General features: G+C 42.2%; 1 protein-coding gene across 2 annotated transcripts in view; it reads right to left on the bottom strand.

Annotated features, from left to right (window-relative positions):
* Nucleotides 1-6,857: 6,857 nt before the first annotated feature.
* bach2b (BTB and CNC homology 1, basic leucine zipper transcription factor 2b) overlaps nucleotides 6,858-21,507 on the bottom strand; it is a 96,688-nt gene continuing 82,038 nt past the window's right edge. For both annotated transcript variants that reach the window (XM_053336461.1, XM_053336462.1), the window contains 3 exons: nucleotides 18,826-20,334; nucleotides 9,934-10,140; nucleotides 6,858-9,197 (listed from right to left, as the gene is read on the bottom strand). In XM_053336461.1, coding sequence (XP_053192436.1) covers nucleotides 8,682-9,197; nucleotides 9,934-10,140; nucleotides 18,826-20,334 — 2,232 coding nt within the window. In that variant the 3' untranslated portion in view covers nucleotides 6,858-8,681. The remainder of the gene's footprint in view (nucleotides 9,198-9,933; nucleotides 10,141-18,825; nucleotides 20,335-21,507) is intronic.

The following is a 21,507-nucleotide window of genomic DNA, read 5'->3' as shown; positions in this document are numbered from 1 at the left end:
AGAGAAAGAGAGAAGACTCTGGTTATGAGTCCATGAAAGAGGACGATGATGTTTATGATGGCAATGACGAAGAGGAAGAAAGTGTTGGACATCTTAGCTTTGGATGTCCTGTATCAGATGTTTCTTATCAGCGCCTTAAATGTCCTTCACGTCTCTACCATCTTGAATTTTTTTCTGCATCATTGTGCACGTCTAGAGCAACATCCTCCACAACCAGAGTATGTACATCATCTCTATCCTCTTAAATCATCTGGTAATTAAGTCCACAATGTTTCTAAAAACACGAGACATCTTTAAAAGTTTGTGAGTTTGTGAATATCAAGAGAATGTGTCTATTTCTGTGGAGCCCAACCAAAAAGTGTTGTAAGGGCACTGCACTGTCTGCTCACATTGTTGGACTCTCTTTGTCGGGGGATTTTGATATGAGCAGTCAGCCAGGGAGCGGCTCGCACACCAAAAGAAAAAAAAAAGATTGGTTTTCTATCACTTATTTGCACATCATGTCTTCTTTTTATAGGGTTAGAAGTCACTGAGGTGAAAACAAGTAACAAGCTTGTTTTGACAATGTAAGAAGTAGAAAGTACACATATTTGTGTTAAAATGTAGGGAGGAAAAGTAAAAAGTAAACAAATTAAATAGCCTACTCAAGTAAAGAACAGATACCCGGAAAATCTACTTAGTACAGTAATGAAGTACAAATTTGTAAATATTAGTTTGAAAACGAGGTGCAGTTGTGACTGGAAAATAATCGGATGATGTTGGAGTCGCCGAAAAGGCATTCCACGTCACTTCAGGAAGAAATATAAATGAAGTATAAAATATATGGAATGAAATGTATACAAATCAACAATTTAGTGCCCCCATCCCCGTAATTCATTATTGGTTTTTACCTATTTGTTTCAGGTTGCTCTCTCACCACCAGAACTGCACCAGATCTCAGCAGTTGGTGCAGATTGAGACTGACGCAAACAAACCGAAACAAGGGCTCAAATGAACTATGGTAAGGTAAAAACGAGTAGCAGCTTGTAATGTACTTTTCACTCTCCTAAAGGACTTTATTACCTGACCCTCAACACTTCTGCACTTTTGGTTAAATTCTTAATTATATATGTAAGATAATAATTGAGCAGAATACTGTGAAATTAGCTGTAGACATCCAAGCTCCCTAGAGGACGACCGCAATTGAATTTAATGATCCTATACAGGCCTGGTTAACTCACTAGCAAGCCTCAGGGCAAAATTGAGCTATGTGACCCTGCTTACCCTCCTGACCCTCTTGTTTACATTGAATATGCTGTTGACAATTTTTCCATTCTATCTTAAAACAACAGTCAGGAGTCCACATGAACATTGAAACCTATTTTTTCTTGCTGTAATCATTCTCCCTGCTCATACTGACCATTAGAAGATCCCTCCATAATGCACTTACAATGTAAGTGATGGAGGACAAAATCCAGTCCTCCTCCTGTGAAAAAAATGTATTGAAGCTGATAAACTTTAATTAAAAATGAAAAGTTTTAATTAAAAACTTGTTTGTACATGAAAGCAGTTAGATAAAATACAGCAGTTTTCACGTTTGCTTAGAAGTTGGATCAACATCTATGCTACCTTAGCTTAGTTTTATATAAGAAAAAAACTACACATTTAATTCACATTTCTACTCACATATATGTATTGATGACAGCTAGATTTTCCACCTATCATAATAATAATAAGTACTGTTCAAAAATGTCTTATAGTGTAAAACATCTGTTTAGCCTGTCTCTGCACTATAGCTGCTTAAGCTAACGTTACAATCACAGACTGACAGGAGGAGCTGTCTGAATAACGGAGGTCCCTAACCCTAATCCTGTTTTAGACTTTTAACAATTATATAATTAAAATAATGATGTGAGGTGCTAAGAAGATTTAATTTTCCATTTCAGCAATGATGCTGCACTTTTCACCAGCTGTCTGTCATTCAGTCCACAACAGCCGAGCTACATGCTAAAGAAAAAACATGATACAGGGTTGTTGCTTCTTCTAAAAGAAAAAATAAACTGGCTGAGCACACACCCGCATGTTACACTAGAAAGCAGAAAGCCTTTTAGCCAGAAATCTGTTAAGAGTTTCATCTTGTAGTTTGGCCAGTTTATGAAATTAACACTAATTAGTGACAGCTGAGTACATTTGCTACAAACAGTAGTCAGTTCATTTAAAGGATGGGTTAGTTTTTCATATAAAATAACAGTCAGGTGCTCAAATGCACATTAAACCTGTTTTTCTTGCTGTAATCAGTCCTCCTGTTCATACTGGATACTATATCCACAGTCAACATTGTATTTAAAAGTTGAAGCTAATATCTTTTAGTCTCTCTTTTTGTTACTATATTTCCACCACAGCTCAACAGGGAAACACAGAGAGGGAATTTGATGCTAAAAAGACTGTAAATGTGTCAGATATCCACTTGATATGACTAACCAAACAGCAGACAAAGCTGGCAAAGACACTCATGAGATAAACTATATAAAATGATGTTTGCAGCTCACTCTGCTGCCCCCAAGTGGCAAAAAACAAATATTTTGTCATTAAGGGACACAGTCAGGCAAAAGATCCACAAAACAACAGCATGATATGCATGTTTCTTTATTTCATAAAGAGAAATGGTGTCTAGACAAAAAAGTCATTTATATAACACTAGCAATTGAAATGAATGAAAATGGGGTTTGCACAATACCGTATTTACAATGGTTATTAAGTCATTTTAATTAATTAGGGTCATGTAGCATTTAAAAATTATAAAGGTAAGAACTCTTAGTAGAGAATAAGCAAATAACAGCTATTTCAAATTGACAATATTAACACAAACAGTCATCTAGAAAAATGAAAGAAAAAACAACAACTTGAACTACAAGCTTAAGAGCTATTACATTAAAAATGATGCACCAAAATCTACTAATACAATAATCCATATAATCTGTGTAAAAAGCATGTAGAAAAAACACCTGATGCAGTTTGCTGATACAGTCATTGACCAGTAATGAGAGGTATGAAGGATTTCACAGGTAGATAAGTGTGAGAAAGTCCGCACTGGTGACTCAGGGATGGGGGCCCAGGCCCCTGCATACACTCACTTCGCTTGAATGTGAACTATGGCCTCTGCAAGTTCTAAGGCAAATATCGGAGGTGCACTTGTATCCATGTAATGCTGACCCATCCCGAAAGGTGGATTAAAGACAAAGTGAGGACACTCATTCTTTGTCTCTTTACACAACACCGAGAACCAGTCCAATTGAACCGAGCAATTTTACATGGCAAAAATTGATCAAACATGACATGACACCTATTTGTAAACATATTCCATTTCTTTTTTATATTTTACTCACTGATTTCAGCCTGCACATTCAACCAGGATACCAGATTTTTTTCAATAAAGTTGAGCAATCTGAGAAAAGGCATGTTTTTTGTTCATATTCTTTTATAGAACAACCTTTGGAGTTGAAAAGCCAGTGTTTGATTCAGAGAAGCAGCAACAAAAAATGTAACTAAACAAGACAAATACATAGCAAAAAAGGTAAGAGCATTCAATTACAGAGTTACAGCCAGAGTAACATTGTTGACTTAAATTAGTCAGTTGTATTGGCCATGAACAAATAGTCACATATGACCTGACAAAGGATTCCTCATACCTATGTATCAAATTCTTAATTTCACTTGTTGTATTTTCTGTTTGGAATCAATTTAAAGCTGCACTAATCAATATTTTTCCATCAAAATGGATAAAATATTTAATGACAAAGGGGTCACTTGTAGCCCACAAAGAATTACTGTATCACTACACTGCAATTTGCTTTTTTGGCGCTTCTGAGCCCTTTTAGCTCATTGTTTTGGTTGTCCAGCTCACAAAATTCACTGTGTTTTCAGGGGGTTTAAGCTGGAAAACCACTTGTTACTACTTGCCCAGCATCAAAGACCAGCCAGATACAGTTCAGAAACTAGCTGGTGAATATAGTGGAGCATTTAGTAGCTAAAGAGCCAGATTCTCAGGAGACGTGGAGACCAAAACAGCTGAATACACAGACATGACTCCAAATGAATGCTGATGTCGCTCTGCATCTGCTGGCTGGGTAAATAGGCTACTGTTTGCTAGAATATCATTAACAACCATATAGAGTGATACATCAGTGTTGTGTTTACAGCTTGTTCTGATGCTCCTAAGTGGCCCGAAAATCAATTAGTGCAGCTTTAAGTGAAATTAACAACTAACTCATTTTAAGGGACTTTTTGTTTTTCTCTCAAACATAATTTAAAAAAAAGAAATGTCTGCTTCAGAGTGATATGGAGAACAGGCTCATATGGCACCCTGAGACACTATAAAAAGTCAGTTAACCCAAATTGCATTTTTCCACCTACTGGTATCTGGCCATGTGGGTAGTTTTGGTTATCTGTGTGTGAGATATCTGCTGCCACCACTTCATATTGAGGATTTAGTTTTTTAATTTTTTAAGTGTAATTTTCCAGTGATCTGAGCACAGTGACTATCTGCATGGCAAGATACCACCAGAGGTTTGTTAGGGGGGTAATTTGAGCGAACTAACCCTTTAAACAACAGTAGAAATATATTTTTTTAAGATGTTGACATGAAGTCATCTCATCATTGACACTGAGGATCTCTGTTACTGTACTTTTACCTAACAGCCAGTGTTGGAGCATGCAGCAAGACAAAGAGATTACAAGCTTTTTCTAACTGGAGAGATCTCTTCATAACTCTATGAGAATCCAGGGGTTTGGTAAATTGAATAAGCAACATACAGCAGATGTAATAGAAATTCTGCTGTAGAAAAAAACAGAAGATTGGGATTATTGTAGGATTACTGGGGTATCTGAGGAGATACCTTGGGGGATTTTGTTACAACAGCTACAATACAAACTTTCTCAGATAGAAAAACATAAAGCTGAATAATCTGTGCTCTGCAATGCAACACTGGGCCTCCTCAATTTTAATTATTAAAAAAAGAATTTAAAAAAAAGTACATGAGCAGTAAGAATGAGTTGCATAATGTTTGCAGAAAATAAACTGTGATGTAGAGGGTTTCTTGAATTTTCTGGCATGAACCTGGTAGAACCTCCACATGGGCAAATACTGTCCTGCTTCAGTAAATATAGGTACAAGGATGAAAAGAGCACAAATAAGAAAAAAAAAAGAAGAGCAGAACAAACATGAGAAATCACACCAGTCGACGAAGAACCACAACTGCTCCCACCTCAGGCTGTGCCACAATGTATGTACTGTGTGTGTGTATTTATTGTATTGGGTATATACTGTATGTGTGTGGGTGCGTGTGTTTGTGCGTGTGGGTCATCTACAAAATAGGGACCAGTCTTTTAAAAATGTAAAGACAGGTTTTTTTTAAAATACACTTAGAGTTACCCTGCGGCTGTATGACAGAAACAGTCTTACATGTGAGACCAAGATTTTCAACTACATCTAAAAATTTACATCAGTACAAGTCAGGGGGGAGAACTTCAAATGTTTTTTTTTTTTCTCGATTTCAACATTTCATCCAAGCCCTAAAGCCCCAATCCAAGATTTTTCTGACCATAAAATATTCATACAGATTTTTTTAAGGAATTAAATTCACAGCTTAAAGTAATAAAACGCTGCCTTTGAGCCTGTCCCTGGGGCGGGGGGCGGTGACAGGGTGTGTGGCTCTCTGCTTTAAAGTTTCAATTCTCAGATAAATTAGCAGACTACAGCCCTTTTCTACTAGAATTTGACCTCTTTGTGATTTTAACTACATACTGTTGAGCAAGGTGATGTTGTTAAGATGAAATTTCAGTCATTATTACTGAATGAGGTTTTCTTACTCCTGGAATACAAAGCTGAAGTTTTGGTTTCACTATAGGCCTATAACAGACAGTCTATTATAGACAACATTTGTAGTTTAATGTCACAATTCTGCACAAGCATCAGCAAATTAAAAGTATTTTTTCTGTATCCCAGTTTCTATGAGCAGGACTCTTAAAATCTTTTTCTTAGCTCAAATAAACTGTTACAATATTCAAGTCTATGTTACAGAAACTCATAATTAATCTGAATTTTCTGGTTGTGGCGCAGAAGAATGAAAACCTTGATAATAAAGCAATAAAAAAGCTAGAAATCCCTTCAACATAACCATGGTCAGCGGTTTGCCATGTGGTTGACTCCACGTGTTGAGATAATGACAGTAAATTACACAAAATGATTTCATTTTTTAGCTGCCTTTAACAAACATTTCCCACAAACGGGTTTTAAATGTCTCCAGTTTGACAGAAGGCTTTGACCGACCACAGCTAGCTTGGACACGGTTGTAGCGATAGCAGGACAGAGAAGGCTAACGTCATGTTTTTTGGACAGCCACGATATTAGAAGAGAGCTTTGGTGGATACCGTGGATAAGGGAGAAGCTAACAGCTACCATGACGTATTCTACAGGCTGCCGTGCTGGTTAAACTTCACCAGAGTTAATATGCTAACAAGCTAACTGTTTTACTTTGTTACAATCACAAAGGGTTCAAAATTCCAATAGCAAGTGTTGCAGTATGCTGATTTGGATAGTAAAGCCCAGGAACATTATTATTTTTGAATTGTTCTTTTGGAAAAGCCAATGAAAGAAATGCTAAAAGAGGGATGTGTTGAGCTACAGAAGCTAACAGAGGAGTAGCTAGCTTGGAGGTGGCACCATTTTGGATTGGGGCTTTAAAGAGCAACAAATAAAGCTTCACATTCTAATTGAATTCAACCGTTGAGATAACTCAGCTTGTTTATATATATATATAATTTAAAAAATATATCATTTTGAAGGCAAACTGCTCCAGAAAGAACTTACGAGGCAAACAGAAGCTAGACAAACTAACTAAGCTTATAGCTATAGGCAGCATGCATGCACATCACCAAATAGGATGTTCAAACAAATGCACAATTAGGGCAAACATGTTACTATTTTTATATGATTGTTACTCAATCATTTGGACAACACATACACTGCTTTCACGTCAAATGAATTCTGAATTAGCTTATTCAAATCCTAAAGAAATACAAATAGAAGGAGTGAACACTCTTATACTAAACATTAGCTTCTTTTTGTGTTAAAAGAGGTTTCAGATACGTGTTCTTCATAGAGATTCTTTTTTAACTGTATATCGATATAGTTTTATCAGCCAGATGTTTCCTCTTGAAGTGCCAATTTAAGTGCTCCAGTCTCAGAATTTTAAGGGGTCTGAAACAGAAACAAAGACCCTCATAGAAGTGCTAAAATGGCTCTGAGCGCCTGGGGCTGGAAACAAAGTGCCTGAACTAAGTCTAATTTAAAAAAATTATATTTTTAAATACTGATAAGAAATAAGATTTCCTCCAAAAACACAATGCAGAAAGCTTTTTTTCACATTTAAAGAAGAGTCAAGGGTGGAAAGGAGCTGGCCTTGAGCCGCGCATTAAAAACATGTCTTGAATGTCTAATTTTTATACATGCAAGGGGCTCAAAATCTGACGTGTTTTGACGCATGTGTTTGTATGTACTGTGTGTGTGTGTGTGTGTGTGTCTATATGTGTGTAGAGCTGATTTCCTGAGTATAAGAACACCCACCATGATGGGGAATATTCGTTAGGCAGGACAGGAAACAGCAAAGCAAAGATTTTCCCTTAGCAAAAAGGTGCTTGATATAACCCCGGTGAAAAGAAACATCTAAGCCTCTACCTGTACAAAATCACTGTTACAGTCATCATGCTCCATACTATATACATTTCTGCCAAACAAGCACTTGAAAGTCACCGTTACAACATCCAAATACAATGGTATTGCTGATGAGTGGGAGAAAAAAATAGCCTTTTAACTGCCTGCAAAAATCTTTTTTTTTTCCTTTCAATTCAGTGCTGAGGAAGGCAAAAGAGGAATGTTTTCGGTTTACAGCCTGTACAAAGTTCTCCTGTACAGAAATACAAATGCGAGACGCTTGAAGACATTTTTGCATATGAACATTTTACAGTCTAACTGCATCGCAACTTCCTCGTGTACAGAAGCTGTATTCTCATTTTTCATGAATTAGGTTGAACATTCAGAGGATTTTCTTTTTCCTGAGTTTGAATTGCTGTGACGAAAAGGGCCTCTGAGATATAGCGAGAGAAAAACCACAGAGAGAGAGAGAGAGAGAAAGAGAGAGAGACAGAAAGAGGTAGAGAAGATTGACAGAGACAGAGTGGGAAAAAAGAGAGAAAGGCAGGAACAGAGATACTGTTGGTACACAGAGAGACAAAGAGAGCTGCTGTTTAGGTCCGATGAGGTTCAACTTTGAGTTGTGATGTGTGAGATATGAAGAACAGAGTCTCCACTGTAGAGGTTGCTGCCGGGGCGAGTATAGCACCATTGTAAGGGTTTGGTGAGAAGTTCCCACTCTGTCATGGAGGAGAATACCTGGAGAACAGTATTGCTGCTGTTAAGACAACTTTAGTGTCAACCGTTCAAAAAAACAAAACAAAAATCAAACAAACAAACAAAACAAAAAACCCGACAGCACAAAAAGACATAAATACAAACAAAGCTTGTTTTTCAGTGAACACTGGCAGAGGCTGACCGTCTCAACAACCCCAAGAGAGGGTTTGTCAGAAGAGTAAAATTAAATAATTAAAAAAAACAACATCAAAAACAACAACACAGAGAACCACCACTACATGGTGCAGTCCTTCCTCGGCTGCTCGTCAGTTGTACATTTGTCAGTCATTTCCTGGCAGAAATCGACTGTTACCGTCTGGTTGGATTTTTCTACGGACAGACCCGATTGCGTGTACAAGCTGGCGTCTTGTCCGTCCATATCTCTGTCCGCCCCGTTCCTGACGGCCGAGTCGGGCTCGCTCTCCGAGGGGCCGGGTGACCCATGGAGGCTGGGTTCCGGCGTGGCTGAGCCAGAGTGGGTGGTGAGGTCGATGCTGGTGGTGGTGGTGGTGTTGGTGGGGGCGTGCGCGGGTCTGGAGGCAGGCTTGGGCTCGTGGGCAGCGTTGTTGCTGGCAGTGGAGTTGGCGGGCCGCAGCATGGGGCAGTAGGTGTGTAAAGACTGGACCTGCTCAGGGCTCAGCTGGACGTCCCTGCACACCTCCTGAGACAGGCACGAGAAGTTCTCCCACAGCTCGCCCATACAAGCCTTCAGCTGGTTCCTCTCCGTCAGCAACTTCTCCTTCTCACACACCTGCACGCACACACACACACATATAATATGACTCAATTAAGGTTCAGAGAATAAGACAGACTGTAACTGGAGGCAGCAGAAAAACCTCCTATTCACTGTCTACTGAGCTTATAAGCAGTGACATTTACTAATAAAACACTGTATGACTATGAGATCATTTACAGGCATCTGCAGGAGAAAATGTGAAGTATGAAGTTGCATTTTCAAAATGCTGCCACTAGAGGGCGACAAAGCCCATGTTCTTAATGTAACTTAAATATCCTGTAATCTCCAAAACTGCTACAAACTATGTTTTTGTATGATGAGGTTATCATGTATCAGGTGGGAAATGATTCTTCTCTTTCTCATTGCCTGCATCTACAGCCGGTCAGTCTGTGAATCTCCTCTGAGCTGCTTCTCATACATAAAAGGTGTTACACATTAAAAAAGTTTACTATTATTACTGTCATAAAACTTTTACCACACTGGTGTAACATTTCTGGAGGCTGACACATCAAATCAAAGACTTCCAGCTCCAGTATGATGGTAGCCTGCAGACTGAAGCAGCCCACACACTACACTACACTGTCAGCATGGCAACCAGACAGCACAGTGGTGTGTTAACGTGCTGACAGGATGGAGATCATATTTCATGACATCATCATTTCTTTCACTGAGTCCAGGTGGCAGGTGTGATCAGGTCTGTGTGTGATGATGACAGATGGTGACAACGTGCCAGTGGAGGTGGTCAACTCACCAGTTTTCTGATCTCGCACTCCAGGTTCAGGATGCAGTCCAGCTTCCTCTTGCGGCAGCGCTGCGCCGCGATGCGGTTCTTGCTCCGCCGCCTCATGTCATGGATGAACTCGAGCTGCTCCGAGGTCAGTTTGTGCATTTTCACCAACATTTGGAAGTCGTTCCGTGGAAGATTTGTGATTTGATCGACGGGGAAAGGGAGCTTCACCTGGAAAAGATTAGACAGGTGTCTTTTATTTGAGTCTTTATTAAGCTGTTCATACTGTTAAAGTACACAATTTTGAGTTTATCTTTCTTTTGTAAGAATCTGAAGAGAGCCACTGGAATAATGATAGTCTTTTGACAGTGATTAATATATTATGAAGGGGATAAATGAAAATCTGTTTTTTCATAGTCAAAGATGGTAAATTTGCCAAAAATACATCAGGATTTAGTATTTTATCCAGGTTGTGACTCATACCATCAGCAATGCTACAATTCTATTTACAGCCCTTAGTTACGGTTGTATTTAACACAGCTGTCTACACCAGCAGAGTTACATAACTACAGTTCTATGAAATCCTGCTCAGTGCCAGAAAGTGAATGTAATACCTGGATATCAACCATCTGTGGTGGTCAGGAGGAATAAAATAGATCTGTCCACACTGCTGAGTGTTTTATTAATAGAGGAGCTCAACCCTGGTCTTGTATTTTAGGTATGTGGACACACTTCATTCACTTCAATGAGAAAGTGCATCTAAACTGCTGACTGGTATTGTATACTTTACATATAAGTTAGTTACTCAAATAAGTGTATAAAGGTTTAAAGTACTCTTCAATTAATCAAATTTAATTTGCTTAAAAAAAATAATAAAAAAATTAGTTTATCATTGATTATAACTGAACGCTGTAAAAATCTATGATCATTTTGGTGGTAAAATTACAACACTGAAAATTCACATCAGCAACAAAAAGAAACTAACTGCTTCTCTTTTATTCACAATGTCAATGGAGGATTATGGCTGACTGTAAACACAGGAGCATTTACCAGGTGAATCAGTGCACCGTTGATGCCTGCACTGACGTAACACAGTTACCCCATTCTAGCACAAGATGGCAAAAGAGCACTGCTCCACATGGCACGCAGAGCATCACCCTCAGCTCTCTCAGCCTCATATTTAACATGTCGCACAATCCCAAGCAGAGGGGAAAAGGTGATCCAAGAAAAGAGTCCCTCTCCATCTGTCCCTTAGCACCTGGAAAGGTGCCAGCATGACAGATTGAGGGGGGCAGTGACTTGTCAACCTGATCCAAATCAATGTCAGGTGATTTCTGGGGGCATGAATATCTGTGCCGGCAACTAGCAGCAGTCTCCACGGCTGCAGAACAAAAGAATTATGAGGATAAATGTGAAAGCGGTGATTTGGCACAGGAACACAAACCAGAATCAGGAGGCCATGTGATATTTCTCCGCTGATATGACAACATATCAAGGTTGCATGTGTTTGCTCTCTTTCTCTCAGTTTGAGGAGCAACAATACGTCGGCCTCTCTCCCTCAGGTGATGGCAAACCTTATGATAAGCACATCATAGGCAGATCCACCCCAGCAGTATCTGCGTGCACCAGGGAGCTGTAGCTTTAGGCAGCGAGGGAAGCAGTGGAGGCATAACAAAGAGCCAGAGGAAGACAGCCGGAGAGCTTGGCAGAGATGAGAGAAGCTGCAGCTCTCTCTTTCTCCCCTCTCTTTCCTTTTCCCCCCTCTATGTGGCTGTCTCTGCAGAGCAAAGCAAGAACAAAGTCAAACAAAGGAAGAAGAGAGGAGAAAGAGGAGCGATGCCATTCCGCGCTCCTTCTACCTGTACCTGAGCAGGGGGGGGGGGGGGGGGGGGGGGGGGGCAGATGCTCCCTGGGGACCCTTAACCACTCAGAGGCTGCAGCAGAGAGGAACGCAGCTCCGTTTTCTACAGCAGACGGCATGCAGCGGTGGCTGAGGCGTCACCTGGTGTAAGCGCTGCACTCGGGGGAGATGAAGCAAGGTGCCTACTCATGACAGAATCGAAATTACTCCTCACTGAAGAGCAAATCTAGATGTCAATCTATCCCTGAGAGATATGGAGAGAATGGCTTGAGTTTCCTCATTAGAAGTGCAGCCCTCTGAGCCGCCAGGAGCCCTATTTCTCATCTCAGCTCGACATCTGCATGCAGACACATGAATAAATAATGACCCGAGCTTTCAAGGCCACACTCGGCTCTCGCTGCTACTTTGCCAGGGCATGACAACTCCAGCCTCAAAGAGAGGCGCGGGGCGAGCTATAAAACATCGCTCTGAGCTGCCAGCTTCATCTAAAGCGGAGGAGAAGATGACTCTGTTTGTGATTGTGTACTGTGAATACGCTGCGCTTTCCAGACACAGAATCAGATGGGATCTTTGTAAGGAATCAGGCCAGAAAAACAGCATGGGGGGGGGGGACGCTGCGACCTTGCGATGGTTTCTTTCTCCTTTCCCTCATCCACCAGTCGCTCGTTACGCTGGGGACGGCTAAATTTAGCCGCTCCACCGCGAGAACCAGTTCAGCGGCGAGGCTGGGATGACAGAGTAGGCTTCGACGCCGGTCATAAATTCACACCCCCAAATGTTCTGGATTTCCATTTTCTTTCTCTCAGTTCTCTTCAGGCCTCCTCGTCCTCCCTCCCTCCCCCCCTCCCTCCCTTCAGTCACTCTCTTTTCTCTCTGGGTCATTATGCTGCAAATGGGGTACAGAGTGAAAAGTAGGGCTCATCTGTTATCAGGACCAGTGCTGTGCTGGGCCTCCAGCCTGGCACTGTGCACTTCTGAAACATAATGGATGTCCAAGTTTAAAAATACTATTTATGTGGGACAAGTGAGCAATTCAGCCTGCTTTTCTTTTCCGTACAACTTCTGGTTTATTACAACTAATTTCATAAACTGGAGATTTAAAAAGTTGGTAGACGTGTTGGTAGAATGACAGAAATCTTCTCCTTTTGCTCCTAGAATGATATTAAATAAGAATAATTTCCAAAATACTCCTTTAAAATAGTTTAAAGTCTTGCAGGTGGCATTAAAACAATCTGATGTATTCACTAGTTTTAAAAAAGAAAAGAAAAACAACATCCAGAGATATGAGGATGAGTACAGGTGGATGTTCTAGCAGTGTGTGTGTGTGTGTGTGTGTGTGTGTGTGTGTGTGTGTGTGTGTGTGTGTGTGTGTGTGAGGCTGGGCAGCTGGCAGGTGGAGAGCTGCAGACAGCTGTAGCAAAGTTGGATGGATGACCAACACAGGGAAGAGGTTACTGTGCTCTGTGCTCACCTGCAGTCTCCTGATCTGCTCTAAAGCCTCCCTGCACTAGAAAATCAGTCTCCATTCACCTACACGCTCCACACAAAAGCCTCACTCATATTTTCTCTGCTAGTTTGCTTTAAAAGCTGAGGCGGTTTCCTGCCTCGCAGCTCAGGTTCAGGTCTGTGTGAAACTCGTCCAATCCAACGTAAAATGAGATCTTATCTTGTAAAAGTGCCATTTAGAATTGTGCACATCGGTGTTTCATGCTACCTCTGTAATTAGGCCTGTTACATTTCACATGCTTGTAAATGGGATTATACAGCAGCAAGTCTTCAGTCAGATCCTAATGAAGATAATGTGCAGAGGTTCAGCGGTGACTGTTGTTTCCTGAGGGGTTAAAGTGATAACCTGCAACATTTTTATAAAATAAGCAGCTGTTTTACTGCTCTCTCACTGAATGATGTATGTGTATTATGTCATCATGATATCAACCTGTACCAGGTTCATAAAAAGATTTATTTATGTTCCGAGCATTCAGATGTTTCCAGTGAGAAATCCTCTGATGCTTTTTGCATTACTGGCAGCAGAGTTTGTTTGGAAGAAACGGTTATTTAACTGAGAAAAAACCCCATCACATTCCATCAACAGAAGAAAAAAAAAACACCTAAAAAAAACAACAAAAAAACAAAAAACTAGCAGTGCAAACATACTCGTACGTATTTCTGGGAATGTCAGTGAGAAATAACCCGCAGCGCTGACCGCCAAGCAGCAACAATGCAGCCAAAATCAACACAACCAGAATCTGGCAGATTAGCACTGTAAGGTAGCTGGATGTTAAATGTCTCAGTGCTTCCAGGTCTGCCACAGGATTTGAAGCCCTGAAGTAGAATAGAGGAGTTTCTGTGCCCCAGCTGGCCCTGAGGGCCCACGTACTTTACAGTTTTGCACTAACTCAGCTGTAGCAGCATCCTGGGGATCTCCAGTCCGGCTAGACTCCACACAGACTCAACACGCTACCCTCCTCTGTGCACACACGTTAGGTAAGAGCACCGAAATATCTCCTCTGTTTGGTCTCTATATTTGTCCCCGCGCTGCACAGCACGGTGGAGCAACGCAGCATATACTCCAGGGGCAATTTGAGGGGGTAATGAAGAGGCAACATATCTCATTACCTTGTTACTCCCATTCTTTTATATGTGCATCAAGCTAGATAAATATAGATTTCAAAGTAAAATGCCTGGGTAAACAACACCGCTCTTGCTGAATTTGAACAAGTCTCCCTCTGTGTACTCCGCAGGCTACAAAATAAGGCTCTCTGTGTTACCATGAGAACATTTCTTATAGGTTTAATATAGATTTAAACTGTACATGAATGGGCAAACACATGGCAAAACCTCCAATATCTTTATGTCATATGTTTGTATTCCATTACATCATTTCAAAACTACTGTACACTTCTTCTCCAGGTGACTGATGGATGTGTGCATGTGGCTTTCATGTCATAGTGCTCAGGGATGAAAGAGTAACATTACTTTAACATAACAGACTCTAGCTCATGTATATATAATCATTATCACCCATGACTAAAAATAAGTGAACGGCTCTATCAGTATGAATGGTAAATTGGACTCAGACCACAGCCACATCATATCTGGAGTAGAGTAAAGGTTCTCTGGCATTGTGCAAGGGTAGCGGAACTGATATTAAGGTATGTGCACTTCCTGTCACACGTTCACTCTGGTTCATTTTGCGCCTGGTAGAAAAAAAGAAAAAAACAATGTGCTGATGTATCAGGACTACTTCCTCATTCCTCCCACTCTCTGTGTGATCAATATTTGCACCTCTGTGGCCAGACGATACGCTAGAACGAGCTCCGACGCCTACACCGTGAGCAGGAGCCGGAGCAATGAGAGACAAAGACGGAGACAGACCGAGGTGCTGTGTGGAGCCGTGTGTGTGTGATACGTCCTCGGCTGGGATGCTGACAGTTGCGGTGTCAAGGGCAAATCCAAGTGGGATTGTGGCAGCGTACAGCACTGACTGATTATTGCACGCTCCAATCTGCTCACTGACATGACACAGTCACCTGTCATGACATGGTTGTGCTGGGAAGCTCCTGTAACAGAGCTGGAATAAAGGCCATTAAAGTGAGCCTGTGATAACGATAAATAAACTTAAGTGAGAAGAGTGATACAATCAGTGAGCTGGCACAGTGATGTCAGTTACGCAACAATATTTATCTAACGTTTGCTAAGATTACTGATCACAGACTGTATTGTATGTTGCAATGTGTTTGTTGTTATTGGATTCAACGTATTATTTGGCAATTATGAGATAGTAACTACTAAAACAACACTGTCACTACAACAAACAGACAATCATACAGTGTGTGACTCTAATGTCAGTGACATGATAATATCTATATAGTTTAGCTTGGTCATTTTTAAACGTATGCAACTCTAATATATATCATATATAAAGAAATAAAGTCAATAATCACATGTGCTAGTTTTCTTCTTCTCCTTTAGAAACAATGACAAACTAAAAAAAGCTGTTTCTGACTGTAAAAGGTGTCGGCTGAAGCATTTACTTATAACACAGACCCTTTTTATATTAGTCTTTGGAATAATATAATAAAAAGCTGGATTTTTATGTTTTCTTTATAATTTCACCCTCAGCTTAACCCTTTATCGGGGGAATAACTATATTTGGTAACTTCCGTAAACATCCAAAATAGCCTCCCAGTGTCTCTCTGTGAGCTTGTAGAACCATGTGGAGACTTTTTGGAAAATGTTTTACCCTAGACCTGCGAGGACCCATATATGGTAACTTCATCAACCTTGATTTGCAACATTTTTTCTTTTTTTTTTAAAGTCACAAAAGCAAAAAAGTCATGTAATATCGGCCCAATAACTCTCTAGGGTTGAAATTTTGAATTTCCAAGTATTTCAATGAGTGCTCTATAAAGGGTTCAATTTTAAGATTAACAACACTTGATTGCACCATTGCTGTTGTGTAGGAGAGAAGTCTGACCTCCTCTATAGTTGTATACTGCTGTCATAGTAAGCTAGACTAGTTTACAGGCAGATCTGAACCACACATCAAAATCTCACTCATTTGTGAGAGAACAATGTTCTTGTTCTTGCAGATGTTCCACAGTTCAACACAGTGTAGAGTGAGCCTGTGTGTGAAAGGTGCTGCTAGTCTCACACAGATGTGGCTCATATGAAGGAAACGGTCCATAACCACAGAGCAGGAGCTGCCCGGAGACCTCGAGTGACACAGGCTACCTTGAATGACTAGGCTTCGGTCAGACCGGCCTGCACTTTAACAACTTCCTTCCTCATCGGGATTCATTGTGTCCAGTCCACTGCTGCTATTTTTACCAGAGCTGCTTTCCCTCCCTCTGCCGTTTGCTCTGCAAACACACACAGAGCACTTTTCTCCCTGTGTTTGTTTGTATGGCAGAATTACAGAGACGCATGGTAGGAAAATGAGCGGCCCAGGAAGTGTGAGGTAGCATTTCTTCACCACACATAAAGGCCAAGGACGAGTAACCTAACACTAAGCTTCATTTTGTAAGTACCTCTCTGTGACCTCCACTATAAGACTGACTGCTGCAATAAACTGCAGTGCAGGCTGATCTGGGAAACATTCATTCATGAGGAATCTTATCAACAGCCTGTGATAGTGAGTTGAAGCTGGCAGATAACACTGTGTGAGTCAATAGATTTGACAGAGGATATTGTGTGGAGTAACGGAGCACCTACAATGGCTGACACATATACTGTATATATAAACAAAGTCATACCCACACAAAAAAATCATGACAAAGGCAGCTAAAATGTCTCCTAGTCATTTTTGGGCCACACTCCCGGTTGATAGCTCAGCACTGTAAATCAATCTCACATCATTTACTGCAGTACATTCAGCAGCCTCTTCAAAGAGCCATAAATCTGATGGCGATGGGAGTTGTGTGCCACGCCATGAAGGTAATAATTACACATTACTGCTGAGCCTCTTTCTTCTGCAGCTCTGTTTGTGCAGCGGAACTGAATTCTTTCCACGGGAAAAAAAAAGCACAATCCTGTCATGTAGCTCCAACCATTGCAACACAGCGACTTGCTCTGTGAATCTGATCACCATGGCAACGCACCACTTTCTCTCTCTCTCTCTCTCTCTCTCTCTCTCTCTCTCTCTCTCTCTCTCTCTCTCGGCTCCCTCTGTGCACTTGGAGCAGCTCTCTCCACCGAGCTCATCAAACATAATTCTGCCTACACCTCCAGCAAACATCACTGAATGTAATATCACAAGAGCCAAGATGGCTTCCTGGAGCCAGAAGGTCGTAAGTTCAAGCTCTGCAGCAGCCAATATGTGAAGTAATGGAGAAAGACATGTATGACAATGCTTGTGTCATTTAAATACCTCATAACTGACTGAGTGTGATGTATAATTTATTGTAAAAGCATTTCAAATCCCCAGCTGGGAAACTCAGCTCCTGGCTGCATTGGAGATATTTTGGAGATAAAAGGTTTTCACCTGACAGAAACAGCATTTGTCAGCAAAGGGCCTGAGATGCACATGGAAATTTGAATCATTAAAGTGGGTACACAGCAGCGCTATGAGGAAGCAAAACCTTTCTTTGTGAATTGATTTCACTGTCTTTCACCTTCCCTCAAGTGGGAAATGTGCTCATTCTAATGTTATTACACCTGCCTTGTGTTCCATCTGTGAATTAAAGGGTCCCTTAGTGATCTTTACCTGGTAAACAACAACAGTCGTCTAGTCTGCAGCTTGGAGGACGTCTGCCCAGGTGGATTAGGGGAGGATGATTAGAGGATTGGCTATTCATCCTTGTCAGCACTGTGGAGCTGCACTACAGTCTCATCATGAGACCAAACTGAGCCTCTCGCCCACTCACATTTAACTCATTGCAAGCGCCGCCCACTAAAACTTTATGGCCAGAGCACATTGCTGTTATGTATTGCTTGTAATCCCTCTGCAACACACCGCACACTTCACCGCAGCTATGTGTCTCAGCTAATTGTCGATAGATCACAAGTGTCAGAAGTCAGCAAGACTACGCTGAGAATTAGCATATGCATATTTATGGCGCCGGATTATGGTGCTTCTGCTGGGATAAAATGAGCTAGTTAGGCTTGGTTGGCATTGGCAGGGAGACAGATAGAGCCAGAGGGAATCACTTCACAGGGCAGCTCCTCCCTGAGAGAATCTTGACACTTCAATTGCTTGCAGTGCTTCTCAGATAAACGCTACTTCCAGCTGAGATGATCAACCAATCACAGTCTTAAAAACAGTATCACAGCCTCCTGCATTTAGACAGTCCTACTGCATCTGGGCTCCCACATTCAGACTTATTACACAGATCTCCAGCAGTGCATAAAGCAGATTAATAATATCAAAGCACATCTGTGCCCTTTGGCGGTGCTGTAAATCTTATACTGAGCACTCTTGCTTCAATTACATGATGATTTAATGACTGCTAATGCAGACCTGGAGAGCAAGCCACTGCGATATAATTAGCCAAGGTGGAATTGAGTGTGATGGCTACATTGTGTGTTACATATGAGAGACAATGTTTTACACTCACCTCTGGCCCTCGCTCCTGTACATGGCAGGACTCGCTGTCTCCCTCCGAGAAGGAGCCCGATTCATCGCTGGAGTTGGTGCCGTAGGACTGCTCGCATTTGATCTTGGGCCGCACCTGGTTAAAAAGGGCATCACCTCCCACACTTTGCTCCTGCTGGTCCACATTGAGGCAGCGTGCCACATTGGAGCACGGCGAAGAGGAGAACTCAAACTGAGGCAGGCTGCAGGGAGAGCCTCCGCTGCCGTCCTCCGCATAGGAGTACGAGGAGCAGGAGCTGGAAGTCCTGGTGCGTGTCTCACAAGGCGGCGAGCGTGGGCACACTTTGATTGGCACTGGGCAGCTGGTGATGGGCCGTGGGTGGCACAGGAGTGGGGGCTCAGTGGAGGTGGTGCTGGGAGAATAGGTCTGGGAGGTGGGGAGGGACTGGCTGGCTCCAGCCCACAGGCCTTTTGGCATGTGCTCAGAGAGCTCCATCTCCAAAGAGTTCCCACCAGGGTAGGAATGCGCTGGGGTTCCCAGACGGTTGCAGGCCCCTGAGGAAAATATGACACTACGGCGGTCTAGCTCAACTTCCTGTTTGCAGACCCCATCGCAGGAGGCGGACTTGAGGGACAACCCTGCAGGGAAACCGTCCACTTCCTTCGGGGATGTAACAGACAGACCCAGCTCCCCAGTGAAAGGCCTGAAGTCTTTTTTATGATCTCCCTGAGAGTTTCCTTTGTCCTGGGGGCAGACAAGTCTGTTGGCGAATAGCTGCTGTGATGTGTTGGGCAGACTGGGGAGGTCCACCCCTTTCTTGAAGAAGGCTCGGAGGCAGGAAGGGGACTTGGTTCTCTTGGTTCTTTCCACGGATATGGGGTTATCCATCTCCATGGCTGTCACACTGTCCTTATCCCTGACGTCCTGCTCATCCCCTGACAAGCACAATGAGATGGCCTCTTCCTCTGCCTGCGGTTCAACTTTGATCTGTGCCAAAGGCAGCCTGCCCTGACCTGGCACTGCCCCGCCAACGCCACTCTCACTCTTTAATGTGCTTGGAAAACCTGAGGTACTGGTGTGTGAGGAGGTGTCATTATTGTGCTTGTTACAAGCCCATTGGTATTTCCTGTACTTGGGGCATCGTGGCAGGTCTGACGATCCATGTCGATCAAAGTCCAGCCGGCCATCCGTGAAGTTACTGGGTATAGCCATTGCTAGTCGATCATCATCAGGAGAAGAAGTGAGGGCGTCAGCACACCGCCGCGCCCTGGGGGAGGTGGGTCTTTCTGCCTCTGGCTGCATGGTCTCATCCTCCGAGTTGTTGACCTCTGTCGCCACCTTGTGGCAGAGCAGCAAGCTGTCCTCCTCGCTGCGCAGCTGAGCTTCCAGGAAGCGAAAGCATGAGTCCTCGAGGTTGTGCATGCGCAGGAATTCGGCACAGCGGATGACCTCCTGGATGTTTTCTCTGCTGAGTAACAGCTTAGCAGTGTAGGCAAACTGCAACAATGGGGCGAATCCCCTGGCAGTGACCTGCAAAAAAACAGGGAAATTGCCAGCATTACCATCAGCACAGCCATTGTTCGGAGCCCTTGGAGTGTGGTGAGAAAACCAGACAGCTCCAACGACCATAAACAAACACTGTAAAGTACCGGTTAATCTTTTTATCGGGTCAGCACTGAACATTCTGTAAAGCAGTAAATAAGAACTGGTGCTCTGGGGCTGTTGGCAAGTTGTGTGTCCAGCCTCATGTTCACAAAAAACAACCTGTGGGACATTCCAGCATTCCACCACTGTCTGCTCTGTGGTCATGTCACTGATTATGTCTACACCCACTCCTGTCAGTGCTTTCCATCTGCAAAACCCTTACTTCTTCATGTAGAATGTCTTAGCACAAATGTTAGTCTTAGGCATTTAACTGCTCTATATTCATTCTGTTGCATGTATTCACTCTTGGCAGCCAAGAAGAAAATGTTGCCTCAAATGCCTTGTTGAATGGTCAAATGATGGCAGTTCTTTAGAAGGGATCTTTGTGGTTTGCTCAGTGAGTTATACATCGGGCCTGGTTTTAATTTTAGTTTTTGTACAAAGGTTTGGTATTGTTTTGAGGGTTTTGATCCAGATCCCAAACTAATACTTGGGACCTTATTTAAGAAACACTTTATCATTCAACAAAGCCAAAGTTCTTAACAGATAACATTGTTTAAACACAAGCAGCCTAAATCAAATGTCCTACAATCTGCAAAACTATTTGACTAAAGAATAAATGACATGATTAGGAAACTGAGCAGACATTGACATTTGACTACTGGTTCTAGAAACAAAAGAGTTGATGCCTGGGACCTGCTTTGTTTAACCTTTAGAGTTTTGCCCTCCCAACACTGACATGAATGTGTCTAGCAGTGCTCAGTACTATAAGTACTCAGATCAGGGCATGGCCCCACAGCCTCACTTTCTGTGTTAGTGCCCTGTGTCCTTAGGTCAAGTGTCTGTAAAGCCTAATGGTTTGTAAGACTGTGGCTTATCCCTGTTGTGGCCATGTGGCGTGGGATGATAGAGGGAAGCCTTCCATTTAGACTTAATGCCAGATAATTAGGTAAACTCCTGAGCCTGCAGAAGTCCAGGCTGCCCTCTGCTGCTGTTGTCACTGAGCACACAGACGAGAGAAAGGAGCTAGGGGAGCCGGCTTTAATACAAGGCTTGTCT

The sequence above is a fragment of the Scomber japonicus genome, chromosome 17, assembly GCF_027409825.1.
Source record: "Scomber japonicus isolate fScoJap1 chromosome 17, fScoJap1.pri, whole genome shotgun sequence".
Lineage (NCBI taxonomy): Eukaryota > Metazoa > Chordata > Actinopteri > Scombriformes > Scombridae > Scomber > Scomber japonicus.
Note: the sequence above shows the minus strand (reverse complement) of the source record. Positions and strands in the feature narration are given on the sequence as shown.